Here is a 17,281-nt window from a genome sequence, read left to right as displayed (position 1 = left end):
ATCCATCAGAGGGGAACTTGCAATACGTTGTGAAATTAATAAACAATGGCACCGCATCCTGCACAGCTGCCAGCTTGCCAGATCATGTTTGGAGCTTTGAGTGCAATATTGTCCTAGAGTTTGTTTACGCAACACTATCTGCAACCTCTTACAGTCTCTACCCTACACTGGTTCATGTTTCCAACTGCAAACAATAAAGTCAAGGACTACACTGAACCTAACAAAACATGTTCATACAAGCGAACACCATGAACACAATTACCTGGATGACTATTTACAGGCCACTCACTTCAAATCATGAACCATTTAGCTCAAATACAACTCAAAAGGAACATGTTAATTATATAAATGAAGAGTAATTCAGAAAGACACAACCTACGATGAGGAAAGTAAGCCGACATTCAAGCCAAGTGGCACAAGAGCGGCCACGAATGGCCATAACAGGCACAACCGAAGCGGAGGTGGAACAAGGAAATTAGCAAAGATGGGGGCTGAGCATGGATTTAGAGCTGCACAGGATCAGCAACAGCGACATCAGCATAGACAGGATTCTGTTCACTAAGCAGTGAGGAAAAGATGATGACAATGCAAAAGCCAGTGCAATTTCCACGTGTGGCCTGCAACACACATCCTTGAAGCATTCAAGTGACTTCACCCAGGTGTTCTTACATGAACAGCTGTCATGTAAATCTGTAAAAGCCAATCCAGACCCAGGAGTTTTATACACTGTTATAACAAAAAAAAATTGCCATTGAAAAACATAGTCGATCCTCTCGAAAATGCACATAGGCTAATGCAATTTTTGTGCTAATGAAAAAAAATTTGACCAAATAAACTCGATGACAGATAAGAGACAGATAACACAAGGGGATATGGTAAAAATGGGCCAAAAAATATTCTTGATTCAAAAGTGACAATGAATGACAATTCATTCCAATTATTGGGGTAAGGTTTGTGCATTTGGGCAGTGAATATTGACATGCCTACAAAATGCCTGTTGCACATGCTTCTAGGTTTTATTGCACATGCTGCCAGTAATATGGCCTATTGGTTTCATCGCACATCTTTATATGAACACGTGCCTACTCTACATGCGTATTCGTTTTATTGTGCACGTCAATAGTAGGTGACTTTTGATGTCAAAGCATCGACGCATCGGGTCACTTCTGTCCAACCTCCCCCACTCACTCACCTGACGTCTCGAGTCTCCGTGCCCCTGCGTCGGACGCCCCATCCGGGCGGGCACATGGTGTGCGGAGCGCAGCGCAGGTGCCGCCCGGGCACCGCGTCGTCACCGTCGCCACCGTCGCCACCGTCGCGCGCGTACCATCCTGCCGGGCACGCGCACACGCGGTCGTGCCGCTGCGTGCACGGCGCCCGCTCCACGGCATCAGACTCGCTGCAGGGCGGCCCGCAGCGCCGGCAGCCGTTCGCCGCGTTCTCGTGCTCCAAGAAGGTGCCCGGCTTGCAGGCCACGCACACACGCAGCTCGTTCGCCGTGCAGTGCGAAAGCACGCGCGTGCCAGCTGGGCACTTGTCGCACAGCACCTCCATCCCGGACTGCGGGTCCACGCGCCAGTAGTGGGACTGGCTCTCTTCACCGGCGCTCTCGTTGTTGTTCTTGTTGTTGTTGCTGCTGCTACTGCCAGGCGCCGCGGACACCGCGCTTGCCATTTCCACATCCAAGCCGTGGTTGTCTTCATTTGTTGGTGCTGCCGAGTTGTCGGAAGTTCTATAAATAGGCGCGAATCTTGGTGGATTTGAGTACATTTCATGCCCGGCTGGCAAATCGACTGCCAGTGTCTCCCTCGACATACTGTCCAGTGTATCTTCACCTTCTGCTGGGAAACCAACCTGCTCAATGGGCTTCTCATCATGGTGTTGCCTTCTGCTTGTGTCGAGTTGGCCCTGCTGGGATGTTGATTGCTTTGGTCTGGCCACTCCAGCTGCCATCTTCTGATGACCTAACCGCGGTTCTGGCCTTCCTCGATGAGTTTCAACCAATTCAGCCAGCAGATGTTCTGCATTTCCTTCCAGCCTGGGATTCCTTCCACGTCGCAGCGGGATGTGTCGAGAGCTGTGGCCAACAGGTGGTCGAGGCATGGAGTCAGCATCGTGCATGTCTTCTGGGGAGCTGCTTTCCTTGATTTGGATGGTGCCGATGCTGGGTCTGCGTTTCTCTTGCACGCTTGGTTTCTTCCGCCTGTGTCTGATTTTCTTGGTGGTGCCGACTCTCCGCTCGCCTGGTGAATCTCTCCAGTGGCCTTCTCTGGATTCCGTGGGTCCTGAGACACCATCATAGGGCGTTCCAATCCATGGATGATGCCGATGGTAGCTTCTAAGCCTGTGCTCTTGTTCGGACAGGCCATCGACGTCATGGTTTCTCACATTCTTTGGTAGTTTTGTTTCCAATTCTGTAAACATGTCCGTCTCCCTGGCGCTCCTGGTCCTCCTTCCACGTAGGTGCCCGATGTCCTCACCATTTCTTCCACTTCCACCTATTGCTTCCTTCAAGTCCAGTCGGCGGTGCTGGGATATCCCTGAGAGCAGAACATTGGACTGGGCGCTTTCGCCGTCTTCCGTGGATCTTCCGGTGCGACCGTGAACAGGCTTCTCACGTAGCTCTCGGCGTGGATTGCCGTGACTTGGCAGCGACTTTGGCTGTTTATAGTCTTGATTAGGAGTAGGGCCTAAAGTGGAAGCGACGGAAGGACCCGCTTCTCCAGCTTGTTCGACTATAAGGATGTGTCCTTCAGATGGTTCTGCGTGCTCAACGCCTTGCTGATGGCCAGAGTAGTCACGGAGCTGAGAAGCGTTTCCATTGTCCAGTTCTGCATAGCTCTGGGGCAAAAGGTGGAGTTGGCTTGAGTTGGAGGCATAGTTGGGGTTCTGGGCAGCAACAGCACCAACAGCAAACCAAAAGCACAGCTGTCGAGATGACAGAAACAAAGCAAAAGTTAGAACTGCAGGGCATGCAATTAATAATTAAACGTTTGAAAAATTTGAAAATATTTCTTCAACCATTAAAATGTTTCAGGAGCTAATGTGAAACAATGGTTTTGTGAGCAATTAAACATTACTTTCGAGCCAAGTGAGATTTTGAGCGCCAGTGTTGACCCGCCGTGCCGTAACGACTTGTTAATTACTGCGGCGTACATGTGTGTCGCATCCCTAAGCGCGTACATCTGTGTAGCAGGCAAGCAAAACTAATCTGGACAAAATCTCTCCGGCTGTGGCCCTTGTGTTCAGAGTTAACATTCCCATTGGTTCCTTCCAGCGCACGATGCCTCGATGTTCACCCACCATCGTCTGCGAGAATTGGAAATTAAGTGCCAGTTGAGGAATGCCTAACGTTCACTCCTCAGAACCCACTATTGTCCTACTAATCTAATATTCTAAATGAATGCTGTTAAGTGTTAATATGTAAAATACGATCGGCCAAATTAAAAAGATGAATCAGATCATATTCCTGATGAACATAGTTAAAGTAAAAAGTATAATAATTTACCATAACATCACGAATGCACAGGAATGTTTGGTCATTTCATAAAAATGTGTTGTTTCCTTTTACACCTTTTTATGGTCACTGCAAACAGTGGGCAACCAGCAAATTGCACAATGCTTGCTATGGGCCATTCCTGACAGTCGAATGATTCCTCATTCCCACTCATAGCCAAGTATGAGTGTTCCACATGCAACCAAATCATCCGGAAAGCGCCTTGATCTCGTCAGATCTCGAAAGATAGGCAGAGTTGAGCCTGGACAGTGCTCGGATGGGTGGCTCCACTGCATGCCAGGTATTATTAGGTGGCTTCAGGGCCCTGCGATGTTCCTGACAGCAGAGGACAGTGCAGAAAGATCGACTGTTGGCCTGTGGTTCTATACTAACGCATCAAATGCTCTTCACCTTCATCAACCCGCACTGACCAGTGTGATTAAGTGTTCAAATAACTTCCAGAAACCTCACAGAATAGGGAAGCCCTCATCTAGCAGTGGACTGCCAGCCATTAGTAATATTTTTTGTTCAACGGCTGTGAAACAAAAATAAACATTGCAACAAAATGAAAATAGGCGTTTAGCACGCCCGCATTGTGCATTTGAGGTGGCATCTCTCACACACACAAAGCTTGACCACTCGTAAAACCCTCACTTTGGTGGCACGACGGGTGAATTGCAAAGAGGAGAATGCACAGCGCTCCTGCACGAACGCTTGAGCTGCAGTTGGCACTCCAACATCGGTGCCGACACGCGGGCGCATGCCAGAGGTCGCAACCGGGTACCCGATACCCGTACCCTACCCGATACCCGGCTACCCGTACCCGGCCGGGTACGGGTACCTGTTTGCGACCCTGGTGCGGCCGGGTACGGGTACGGGTAGGCCGTGAGTCACTGGTGAGTAACCGTTTGTCACTCATTTCCCAACGTCTTGTCTCTTCTCACAATTTAAGTACCTAGAATCAACCCACCCGCACCTGCAACATGGCTTCATCCCAGAGGTCGCAATCGGGTACCCGTACCCTACCCGATACCCGGCCGGGTACGGGTAGCCGGGTATCGGGTAGGGTACGGGTACCCATTTGCGACCCTGGTGCGGCCGGGTACGGGTAAGGAATCAAAACCCGTTTGCGACCTCTGGCGCACGCAGCAACCAACATCCCACTATGTTACATAATGGCGAGACGGGTACGGCCGTACGCTCATCGTTTGGTGTCCAGCATGGTTCTGCCTCTGCCTGACTGAGACCTGCATGCTGCGTGATTAGACAGACATTTTGTGTGCATATATTGTCAAGTCATGTGGAATGGTTGCAAACTGCTCCTGCATTTACAGGCCAGTATGCACTAATGGCACTACAATGCGGTCGTCATGTGAGCTTCATTACTAAATGCAGGAATCCACCACAGATTAACCTTGTTGCTACCCAATCAGAAAAATGTATCTGAGTATTCATGCAAGGTAGGTTAATATGGTTAATTACTTTTGTTTTCCATTAAATTTATGTTAAATCTATTAGTCTGACCACAATAATGCAAAAGAAAACATGCTGGTACATGTGACTACTGTAATTGGCAAAGTCTTCCTTCACAAACTGTATAGTGTATCTTCTAAGCTGTTCTTTCATGCTCAGCAGGCATGCATGTCTACTAACATCATTGGTTTGTGGTAAAGCTCGATCTAGGCAATGGACAGAAGGATACAATGTAATTAATTTACTTCACAATAAAAACACACCCAATATATCCATGGAAACAGGCAACTAATTTTGCACCTTTAATAAATATACGTGGCATAACAGTTCATCTAATTGGCTAGATGCACCATGCATATTTTAATAGATTATGCAACAGTGCAATATTTATCGGGCCAATTATTACAGTATCTATGACTCATGACAATGGGCTGCAATAAACTACAGGATTATTTAAATCACAAGCAGAACAGACCATGCGTGATACACAGGCAATTATTGGCAGATCATATTCCGCTGCTATTTCAGATTATTCAAATTCCTCTTGATGAATTAAATGTGGGTCGCAAATTGTCCACCAGCCGCCCGTGAAGACACGACAATGCGATGAATTACGGCCACCAAAAGCTCCCATAGGGGTTACTCTGTTCTGTTTGACAGCGGGGGGTGTTCCGGTGACCACGTTATCACAAGCATTTGCTGTTGGACAAAGGTCTCCGACTTGCACCGCGGCAGTTGAAAAGTTTGAAAGTCACCTCACTTCCCTTCTGGGTGATGTAAAGGCCGCTAGTGTAAAAGAAGTCACCATGAATACTCAAACGTGAATGCGCTGCAATGCCAATTAAATATTGTAACACTAATCAGTAGTGGTTATGTAAGCATTCATGCCACAAACTTCGCCACGATTCAATGAATTTGAGGTCGTCACAATGCAGGGTCATGATGCTAGAATAGTTTTTTTTCATCTTATTTATACAGTCTCGTTTGTACATTTCTTGTTTGTTGTCCCTTTTGTATCGATTGAACATTTTTTGTTGTAAATTTTACTCCTCACCCTCAAAAAATGATGCAAGAAATGCGCAACAACTTAATTTGCGTTTGAATTGAAACAACTGGAAAAGGCCCACTTATGGTAAGGCGGGGGAAGGGGGGTTGGAGAGGCTCGATTTAATTGGTAGATGCTGGCAAAAGATTCTGTGGCAAATACAACATTCCAGAGGTGGGACAAAGTCATTGTTATGCAAGTCCAAGTCGAGTCTGAAGTCATCAAATTCATGACTCGAGTCTGACTCGAGTCCAAGTCACATGACTCGAGTCCACACCTCTGCAACATTCAATAGGCACGGCCAGTTTTAAAGACCCAAATGAGCCGACAACCAAGCCAACGAGGCTGAAGTTGAAGAGGGAGGCTCGATTTACAATGTAAACCCCAAGATACACTGTCAGGGATGGCAGAAACTCCCTAAACCGATGAGCCACATGCTTCTTAACATGGTCGAGAGGCTGTGGAACTTAGAATTTAGAAATTGGCGTGAATATTCCTGCATGTACTGGTGTCACGCTCCGCTGCCAGGATCGAGTGTCCCGGGCCGCTCACGTTACCACAGATATTTCCTGCTTAAAATAAAGTTATATACTGACAAGTTGAGATGCACAATCGAGCCGCAGCTGGACTGCCCGGGAGCCACATGTGGTTCGTGAATCACGGTTTGATTGCTCGTGCACTATGTAAAAGCAGCTATTTCAGCCAGAGCCAACGATTAAATGTATTCCCATATGAAATATACAATACATCCCAATAAAATGTAATACTCAATTATGAAAATTTGTCAATTATTTCCATAATAGGTTTACATTTCTTGAGATAGATCATCCACAGCATCCCCGAAGACACATTTAATTCCATAAATGTTAATCACTTTGTTCTTTTGTTGGCACGCATGAAGTAACAGTTTGCAGAAGTAAAGTTCGCACAGTTAAATGACGAATACATCTGTTTGATGTAGACAAATAATATCTCCCTCATGGATACAGAAAAGCAAAAGGAACAGCTGGCAAGCACTTGGCCATTGACCAGGTTAAGGGCTTCTGGTATGTTCTGTAGTGAGGATAATATAAACATAATAATTTTCAGCCCTTTGTCAATCCACTGGTATATGAAAGGCCTCCCCATACTTTTGGTCATAGGGTTGTTTAACCATAATGCACCACGCTGGTAAGTGGGGGTTGGGTAAGGTGAGATGGCAAAGGGCCAGGACAGACGTCACTCGCTGCTGATGTGATCTGTGGCTGGGAAGAAAAATACTCGGGTTGCCAGGTGGACAGCAAAATGCACTAAATCATCAAATTGACACAATTTACGGAATCGTCACAATTTATAAAATAAACGAGGTAGCTATTGATGACAAGCCGACTGATAAGTGCAGTACACCACTAAAATTAAAAGATGACATTTTTTATATCCTGTACCACATAATGTTTAACATGTTTCAGATGTAACACGGTTTAATTTTAAAACATTACACATGCTCCTTGTAAAAATGCTAACATCAGCAAGTAATGGAACACCTGAGAGATGTTTGCTTTTGTTTTTTTTTTAAATAATGCAGTGTTGACAGCTCCATTACATGGTTACACCTGCTCCGTAACCCGAGCGCTGAGTGTAGCCAAAGGAAATACATTTCGGGCGGCCCACACACACGCACGATGGCAACAGTGTGCAACCATTCCGGCACGGGGATAAACACAGCCAGAAAGCAGATCTACTTGTGCACGCCGGCTGGGATGAGGGTCACATTCAAGAGGGGCTTGTGTGGTGTTATACAGCGTGGCGATCGTATTACGGTTCAAAGAAAGACACAGTGGCACCGAGGCTATTCATGTCGGCCTGCGCCACGCTGTGTTTACAGGACACTGCACCGTGAATGGAAAATGGGGGAGTTGGCAGGGGCATTGGGGGGGAAGGATGGCAAACAAAGAACGAGGTGGAAGGGATGACGGAGGGTGCTGTTGAGGTGAAGGTTGACAAAAGAGTGCGCAGTCGTTAGGAATGTATGTCCAAATAAATGTTTCACTTGTATTGGCTCGGCAATAATTCAGCCAACAAACCAAAAGCCCTAATACAGGGGTTTTTTTTGGGGTTAGATCGCTTAAATATAAATGTTGTTAAACCCGCTACCACCCGACACAGCCAATTAGTAAGGTTTGTCACGTAAACAGGACATGATAATTCGTTACTACTACAGCACACCGGTGTGGTGGAGAGAAAATCCACAACATTTACAATGATAATTGGTTTTTTACCCTTTATCTGCAACAAAACTGACACCTTTTTTACAAGGAGTCATGTTTGCATTGACCACAATACCTGCAGTCGGAATGCAAATAAAAAACACAACTCTGATAATGTGCACTGTCCTTGAAATTGATTGGTCCACACCCGAGACAGCTTTCCTTAGAGCGTAGTCTCGCACTGGTGTTGGAACAGATGACGCGCCTTTTGGCGTGGTGTAAACATTTACAATCTGAGTATGACGTTTCGCCTGAATACAGTCACACCATGACCCCGCACAGAAATCCTCTCTCATCAAGACGCTCATACATCAGGCTAAGAAAGTGTCAGATGGTGATAGTCTGAGAAGTCAAATTAAACATGTTAAAAAAGCACTGCATTTGAACGGTTACAATGAAACTGACCAAGTAATTAAAACTATTAAAATAGCATACATTGTGAGAGTAACTGATAAACTAGTCCGATTAAAAAAAAAACATCCGAGTCAGATTTGATGCGGCTACATAAAATACACAAACTAATATCCTGGAACTTAAGATGTATTACCGAAGCTATCAACTGAAAGTGTGTACCAAAATAATTGATATTGTGGCAAATGCTATGGTGGGCAAAAAAGACGAATGATCAGCATGAGACTAAAAGAACACCAAAGGATTATTAAATACAACTGTCGGTAGTGGCAGAACACGCGTGCCAACAATGACACTCAATTGATTTTAATAATGTTGAAGTTCTGTGCAAAACTAGTTAAGATTGGCCAAGACGAATTATAGTATCTATCGAAATTGAGAGAAATACAAATAATTTTAACCGTTCGGATGCCTACAGGCTTAGCTCTGCTTGGAAGCGAATCATAAAATGATACATTGTTTAAATACATGCCGATACAGGTCAACAGACGTTAATGGGGATTACCTGTGGGCTGACAGTAACAGCTACTGCTATTTTAGTGCACACAAATGACAGGAGGGACAAGAAAAATGTGCATGCATGATGTGCGTTGATTACCATATGAAGAACCCGACCGGTAATGGATACCCATTGTAATGTATATGCATTCATGAATCCCCCTCTTCGCATGTGAAGGGCTCACCAGTGACATCATCACATCTACGCCTCTATTTAAGGAACGACAGTAGGAGGATGGTTTCTCCACAAATCTGGCTGTCCGCCTGATGATGCCGGTTGTAATTATTGGCGAAACGTCGTACTCTGATTGTAAATGTTGTGGATTTGCTCGCCAACACACAGGTGTGCTGTACTCGTAACCAATTGGCACGTTCTATTTACATGACAGCTTACTAATTCGCTGTGTCGGGTGGTGGCGGGTTTAACGACACAATTATATTTACGCAATCTAACCCCAAAAAAAACCTGCATTATGGATAGTGGTCACAAAAGCCTACATGTTAAACAAACCAAAAGCCATAAACCAAATTCCCCTTCGTGTGCCTAATCTCAGAAGCTCATGAGGGTTGAGCCTGGTTTGTGCTTGAATGACTGAAAAGGCTTGCCACGTGGTGAAGGCGTGGAGCTATAAGGTGGCCAGGAAATGGCAGTGTTGAGTGCTACCCCACTTCTGCGTGTTTCTCCTCAATACTCATTCAAGAAATTAGCCAAATATTCCAATGCAGATCCCACCTCATAAGATCTTGACACTCAGCGAGGTTTTTCTGCAAAAAAATGTGCATTCTTATTTTTACGTCTGCCCTGCCTGAAGTAATGCAACTGGTGAACCACCAGTCGACCTCAACGTTTATTCTAAAATGTGTGTAGGCTAGAACTAAACATATCCATGGCAGCAGGGCTTTCAAAGGATTTCTATGAAATCAATGGAAGAAAAGAAAACACGCTAATAATGTACAGTAGAGTATTTATAAATTGTGTGCAGCAATGCAGAAAAAAATACAGCAGCCCTATAAAGTGACACCTACGTTATCAAATATTTTAAATTGCGTACAGTTAGCCTGCACATAAGAGCTCGCTAGATGACAATTGAAATGGAACAGATGTTTGCAGCTATCAACAATAGGATTCCGGGGAGCACTTTGCATGCACTATCAGCACTACAAATTGGCAACACATATCCCCACGTGACAGAGTAATGCATTTCGAGCCCCCCACCCCCCCAAAAAAAAAAAGTGCAAATCTTTATGGTCCACCGAACATCTGTGGTCCAGTACCTCTCTCCAATTTGGTTATTCCTTTTTTATATTTTGCTTCCTGCGGCGTGCAAACATTAGCAGACACTTTGTAAGAGAGATGTCAGCTATCGCGTGCTGTCACAGGCTGCATAGAAAGGTCGGGGTCATTTACTGGTGACGGTTGATTTTTTTTAAAGCCCCTATTTTAAACGTTTCTGCCGAGACCAGTCATCTGAAGACGGATGGCTCTGACTTCATAGATGCAACGTCAAAAAATAAATGCTTATATTTCAATGCGGCTGACATACAAGTAACATCCCGGTTTACGTGGGGGGGGAGGAATGAGTTCCTGAAAGGTGCGACTACGAATAATCGAAACGATGCAAATCAAAGCGATTTACAGGCTCGGTGGTGGAGGCGAAGGCCGAGAGGTGACCGATAACGAGAGAGGACGGACGATGCCGTCAGCGACGTTTGGGTTCAGGCGATGCAGAATCAGGTAGTGGTGCGAATAAAGTGATGACGTATTTGCAAAACGACATAAAAGGGAGAGATGTGAATCGGGGTGCCAGTAAATACCAAGGGTGGACATGCTTTTAGTAATATCGTAATTAGACGGTCTGCTTTGTAAAACAGTATTTCATTTAAAATGCTAAAATATCGTCATCGGGATTAAATGTACGCGAAAACTGCCAAAAGGAAGCATGTTAATTTTTCATAGTGCTGATAGTGCATGTAGAGAGATTGTAGAATTAAATACTCATCAGCATTGACTAAGTAGTTTAACAGTGGCTTAAGAGCCATAATTGTAAAAATCGTCAATTAACTATCAGTGTTACTAGCTACATTACAGATGGTAAGACTGGCATAACCACTATCAATAACGAATAGCATAGAAAACAGTTCAGAAGCAAATAAGTTTTAATGCTTCATTCAAAGTCTGCACCTATGACCAAGATCCCCTGAAATTCACCCAATCTCGTCAAATCTCGAAAGCTAAGCCCGCTTGAACTTGGACAGTGCATGGATGGGTCTGCACAATGCATAACAGTTGTTATCATCGGTGGGGCTCCGAGGTGGGCAACATAGGGCCGTGAAGAACATTTCATTGTGGCAATATGTATTCTACTTCCATGCTACCATGTCCATCAACCAGCACAACCCAACATGGAAGTAAGGTCAATTAACCCCCCCCCCCGCCTCTCTCCCATGACCTGCACACCGTGGTGAGGCACTCATCCAGAAGTGGATTGAGAAAGGGGGTGTACAAGTACAGCCGAATATAAAAATGTAAGACTTGCAATGTTCTAGAATTACGTGGAAGCAATTGACACAATTTTAAAAGTAAGAAAAACTGCAGCTACATATAAGCAGATGGTCAAGCTGCCATCCTCATCATCATCAATCATCAGTTTCATCAGATAGCACCGTGTCTATCAGTAAATTGTCTTGCTGAACACTAGAAAAGGCTGACAAAATAACCAGATTGAATGTAAATGCATCCACGTGAACATCGTATTCTTTAAGATGTACTGCAACACATTGTCCCCGTATACTTCATAAATGCACTTGCATCATTATACAGCACTCCCCTGAAATTCACTTGGAAAGTACACCCATGTTGTTCCAAAAGTAAGACTCGGTGCAGCATTTTATTTTGCCTGTGAAAGCCAAAAGATTTCTCTCCATCACCAAATAACTCCCCATTTTCCCCATATGGCTTCTCCATCTCCATAAATGTCATTCTATCCAATTTACATTGTCAAGCATGTCCTCTGCTTAAATATTGACCCCCAAACATAAGCACAATTTGTGCCAAATGTCACTATGTATTCCAAACAACGTGATATAGATTTTCTGCACATAGTTCCCATTCTCTGATCCACTGCTAGATGTTGGCCCATCTTATGTGGAAACCACAGCCTAGTTTTAATCAGCCCACAGTTCTTGTAGGCACATTGCTGCTACTAGATTTTGATGATCTTAGTGCCCTCAGATATTCATGCTGGCCACATGGTCACTAATTCCAAAAGGTTGTTCCTTCCAGCATGTGTATTGCCCACATCTTTGAACATATCCCAAAGCCAATTAAGTAAATAACCCCCTCGTTTAATATAATCGGCAGTTTACAGTGAATGACCAAATCACCCAGAATGTTCCAGATGTCATCAGTTCTCAGAAGCAAATCAGGATTGGGCGAGTGCTTGAAGTAACCACCATGCATACACAGGTTGTTGTAAACTGCTGCAGGGCCACGTGGTGGCCAGTAGAGGGCAGTGGAGTAAAATCAACTTTGTACTGTAGTTTCTATGCTCCTACGTCTGTACTCCCCTCCTTCACCAACCCGCGCAGACCAATGTGAAATATGGTCAAATTGCCATGCACTATATGCATGGAGTTGGGAGATCATTATGCAGCTGTGGAGCAGCAAAGGGGACTTTACGTGTATGTACTGTGCATAAGAAATGAACATCTATTACATCTACCCCTCTACTTAAGGAGGATTTTATCCACAAATGTGTCTGTCGCCTTATGAAGCTGGTTGCAATTACTGGCTAAACGTCGAACTCAGATTGTAAATGTTGTGGCTTGACTCTCCAACACACCGGTTAGTGCTGCACTAGTGACGACTTGGCACGTTCTGTTTACGTGACAAACCTTACTAGTTGACTGTGTCGGGTGGTGGCGGGTTTAACGGCACATTTATATCTTTACACGATCTAACCACAAAAATACTGTATGGATATCATAAATATGTTAAGTGCTATAAACATATGAAGCCTTCCAATTAAAAAAACTCTTTATTCCAGGATGTGTTAAAAAAAGTACATTAAATCGTCAAAGGCCACCAATTAATTTCTTATCGGCGCGACTGCGCTCGGAAGAAAAAACTCTTTTGGAAAAAAGGAAATGAAACACGTTTAATCATCTTGTTTTGGGTGCAGCCCGTCAATCTGCCACCAACTTTCTCACAGTCTACGGCACCGATTTAACGCGCTGGGGGGGAAGAGGCTTTTATTTAACGGGTGGACTGACAAAATGACTGCACCTGTATGTACGGCCGATGTGGTATATATGTAATCTCGATCACATATGTGGTGGCATATGTACTCTCGATCACAGGGCAGGGCTCAGGAACACCAACACGCGTTGGACCCAGACTGCAGCCCAGCTCTGTGGATAAACGTCTCTCACTTGCAAGACTCAATCGGGCAGGGCGAAGGCAGAGAGGGCATCGCGATCAAGAGGCACCCACCACCACCACAAGGCGGCATTGGCATGAAGGACACGCCACGTGCACAGGCAGGCACGCACAGCGATCACCGCACATCACGGACCGCGCTACTCTAGAGAATAACAATTGTCGACATGCTACCGATTTCTAATCCTTCCCTTTCAACAGGTGATTGAATGGTGCGATTGAATAAGCGGTGTGTGCCAAAAGGTCGAAAATGGTGTCTTGAGATTGGCGGAATGAATGATGTAGAGGCTTTACAATAACATGTTTGTAAGATATTTTTTTCATGTTATTTTAGTGGCGTGTCTAAATGGATAACCTAGGACGAAATCGCTCTCATTTAACCTTGCAAATGTTATAAAGGCCTATATGTGTCATCTACACACCCACCACCCAGTGTGATGAAGACATCTTTACATTGACATTCTATTGACAGCTTGGCAATGCGGTGATCAACGTATTGTGTCACTCAACACAAGGAACCCAGCCACGGTGGCAATATGTACCACATCGGGCGGCATAAAGGTTTACGACGTTGACAATTTAAACATAAAACAATGCCACCCTCATGAGTCTGACACACACGTTGACACCCTGGCAGCAGCACTCAACAGAGAACACACACACGCACACAAGTGACACCTGCCGTACAGAAACACAATGTGGCACACAGAAGGCGACACCAACAACCTTGATCGTGACACCGAATGAGACGTGTCTTTTCATCCTGAGAAACAAAGGGGGGTGGGGGGGAGGGACTCACATTGACAGTGTCCGCTGATGACACTTTGGCACACAGATCTGCACCGACACAAGCCGCGCCGAGTGACAATGGGAACATCTAAATCGCAATAAACAAAGGTCGCTCTCTCACCACAGCAGTGGCAGCAGAAGCTGTACAGGGCCTCCTCCTCCTCCTGCTCGTCCCCATCAGCTCCGGAACGGAGCGGCCACCTCCACCAGCCACCATCATCATCTCCTCCTCCACCACCTCCTCCACCACCTCCTCCTCCATCCTCCTCGCCGCCACCTCCTCCCCCATCACCACCGTCCAGTCGTCGTCTTTGCCTGCCCCGTGTTGTCTTCTTTCTCGTCTCCACCACCACCACCTCCTCCTCGCTCCAAGTATGTCTCCTCCTGTCCACCTCTCCTCACGTCTCCACCACTACCTCGCTGCCCCCTTCCCCGTGTGCCGGCTAACTCACGTTGTACTTGGACCACGTGAAGCCGCCCGCTTCGAACACCGCGTGCTGGCGGGGCCGCGCGTCCATCGTACGGCTGTCGTCTCTGCGCAGATCGCAAGAGAGCAGCACCATTGCCCCTCGTCGCCGGGCCGGGTTGGGGAGGAGGAGGAGGGGAGAGGGAGGAGGAGGAGCAGCCCAGGGAAGAAGGGAGGCGACGGTGGTTGGGGGAGAAGGCGGGAGGGAGCGTGGAGATGAGCACCGCCCTGCAGCCCCCCTCCCCCAAGCCCTTGGCGTCACTGCCTACTCCTCCCCTCCGCATTCGCGATCACGACATCCGCGTGTATATTTGAAGATAATTTTTTAATCTAAAATTGCAGCAGCCTCACGTGGTCGTCTTTCCCAAGGAGCTCCATTCCGTCCTTGATGCGACTATGCAGGGAACTAACGACTACAATGTCACATTTCAGTTTATCGCTGCGATGTTACCAAAAGGGATGTTAAAAGCGCGTGGATCGACTTTAAATCGAATTAAAATCGATCAAACGAGCGTTAACACAAAGGCGTTTGACAAACCCTGAGAAAGATGGCCGCCCCCAGAGTCTCGTCGCACGTGGCGAGGTCGCCGCCTTGGACGGCAGCGACGCGCCCATTGGTCGAGCCGGAGCCCCAGCAACAGCCGCCCATTGGTTGGCGGCGTCGCGCGAGACAAAAATAGTGGAAATTTATTTATTCTTTACCGCCACCCCGCTCCCTGTTGCCCACATTTCACGACGGGACGCGTTGGCATGTGCTCCTGCTACTGCTTTGGTTTTTCATGACTAAAGTGAAATTTCCGCAAAGAATCACGCCATCATGTTTTTTTGTTGCTTGTCCGAATATATAATTTCTGATCCCGGGTCCGCCTTCAATGATTGTCATACTGTGTTATTGTAGGAGGATCAGATGATGCATCGGCCATGACTCAGCCAACCCATGGAACCTGGGTCTGTCCCGTGACCTGTCAGCGGGCGTTTGACACTTAACGTGGCCTCAAAGTGCACCTAGCCTGGCACAAACACCGTTCTGACGTCACTACCACTTAGCGTATCTCGCTGACTCACCGAAACTGCTAGGCATCTGCGAAATAGAGCTTGGTGGGTCATCGGATTCCTCCAGTCTAAATGAAGAGTCTGATTGTACATTCTGCCAGGGCATGGATCAAGAAACATGGACACTGACAAATTGAATAAAAGCTCAAAGAAAATGTCATACTTGCATAACTGTCAACCCCTTATCAGTGCCTACCTTATTACAGACCTTATGAGTCACCTCCGTGCCCTTATACATCTCAACGTTCACCATACAAAGTTCCATCACTAGGGAGAAACACAAACAGACAAAAACATTACCATTGAAACGTCTTTACTGCCGTTTAGACCTGAAAGCTCAATTTCCATGCACAAGAATAAGTGTGAACCGTATGGGTTGACAGGTATGTTCTTGGGAGTTACAGTGAGAAGTGAAAAGGAGGACACAGTGGATCAGAGAACAAACACAGACATTAATTCAGGAAGCTAATTGGGCTTGAACAGGAGGACACATTCACGACAGAGGCTGATGGCCTGTGGACGAGACTGGTAATGGAATGGTAGCCCATGCAGGGCACATGCCCGAGAAGACATCCCACCACGCAGATGGGGAGATTGAATTCGCTTGTGTGCAGGAGTTGACACAAATTATGGCCCATGGTGGTGACTGTAAGAAGCAAGCTTTTTTATATACAGCAGTAGATAGAATATGCCCTGAAGATTATGAACTAAATGTGTTTTTGTTGTTGTGATATTCTATTGGCAGTGGTGCACACGGACACCTAACAAAAGCTCAACATACGAAAAATAACTTAATAGCTCATCGGATTCCTCCACTACAAATATTCTGAGATCAAATAGTGCTGCCCGAAAAGGACAGCATACAGTTCTGCAATCGGTGACGTTTGGACAATGTCCCTTCGTCACAGCACAAAGAGGCCAGATGTATTTAACAGTTGGTGAGCACTGTCAAAGTTGTAAAAGTTAAGAGCTGACATGTCTTCCACTGAGCAAGTTTGTAAGAGCTTGCTCAGAGATCGGAGATAATTGAGTGAATTAAAGTTGGGAGACTGCTTGCCTTTATACAATCATGGGGACCTGATATAGATGTCATTTTAGGAATGTTTCCAGATGAAATATTAATTCGGCACATGAGCAGTATGTATGTAGTAACAGATGAACCATGAAATAAAACAAGTTTTCATAGCCAATGCAATGTTCATATTTGTTTTTTGGTTGGGTCACGTGGTGGCTTTATACCAAAATTTATTTCGTGAACCCTCCACCACCCGACAGATTTGTCAGTTTAGAAAATCTATTATTTATACGTGCTACTGCATCAAATGCTAAGCAATAAGACTTTTCACGACTCAAGTATACGCCGTGA

General features: G+C 45.8%; 1 protein-coding gene across 1 annotated transcript in view; it reads right to left on the bottom strand.

The window, feature by feature from the left end:
- TNFRSF21 (TNF receptor superfamily member 21) overlaps nucleotides 1-15,396 on the bottom strand; it is a 36,166-nt gene extending 20,770 nt beyond the window's left edge. The window contains exons 1-2 of the mRNA XM_061562628.1: nucleotides 14,518-15,396; nucleotides 1,193-2,928 (exon numbers count right to left, since the gene is read on the bottom strand). Of these exons, the coding sequence (XP_061418612.1) occupies nucleotides 1,193-2,928; nucleotides 14,518-14,685 (1,904 nt within the window). The 5' untranslated portion in view covers nucleotides 14,686-15,396. The remainder of the gene's footprint in view (nucleotides 1-1,192; nucleotides 2,929-14,517) is intronic.
- Between the last annotated feature and the right edge of the window lie 1,885 nt (nucleotides 15,397-17,281).

Source organism: Lethenteron reissneri, chromosome 29 (genome assembly GCF_015708825.2).
Source record: "Lethenteron reissneri isolate LAM-NWPU_2019-01 chromosome 29, ASM1570882v1, whole genome shotgun sequence".
NCBI classification, from domain to species: domain Eukaryota; kingdom Metazoa; phylum Chordata; class Hyperoartia; order Petromyzontiformes; family Petromyzontidae; genus Lethenteron; species Lethenteron reissneri.
The sequence above is the reverse complement of the archived record's forward strand: the minus strand, read 5'-3'. Positions and strand labels throughout refer to the sequence as shown.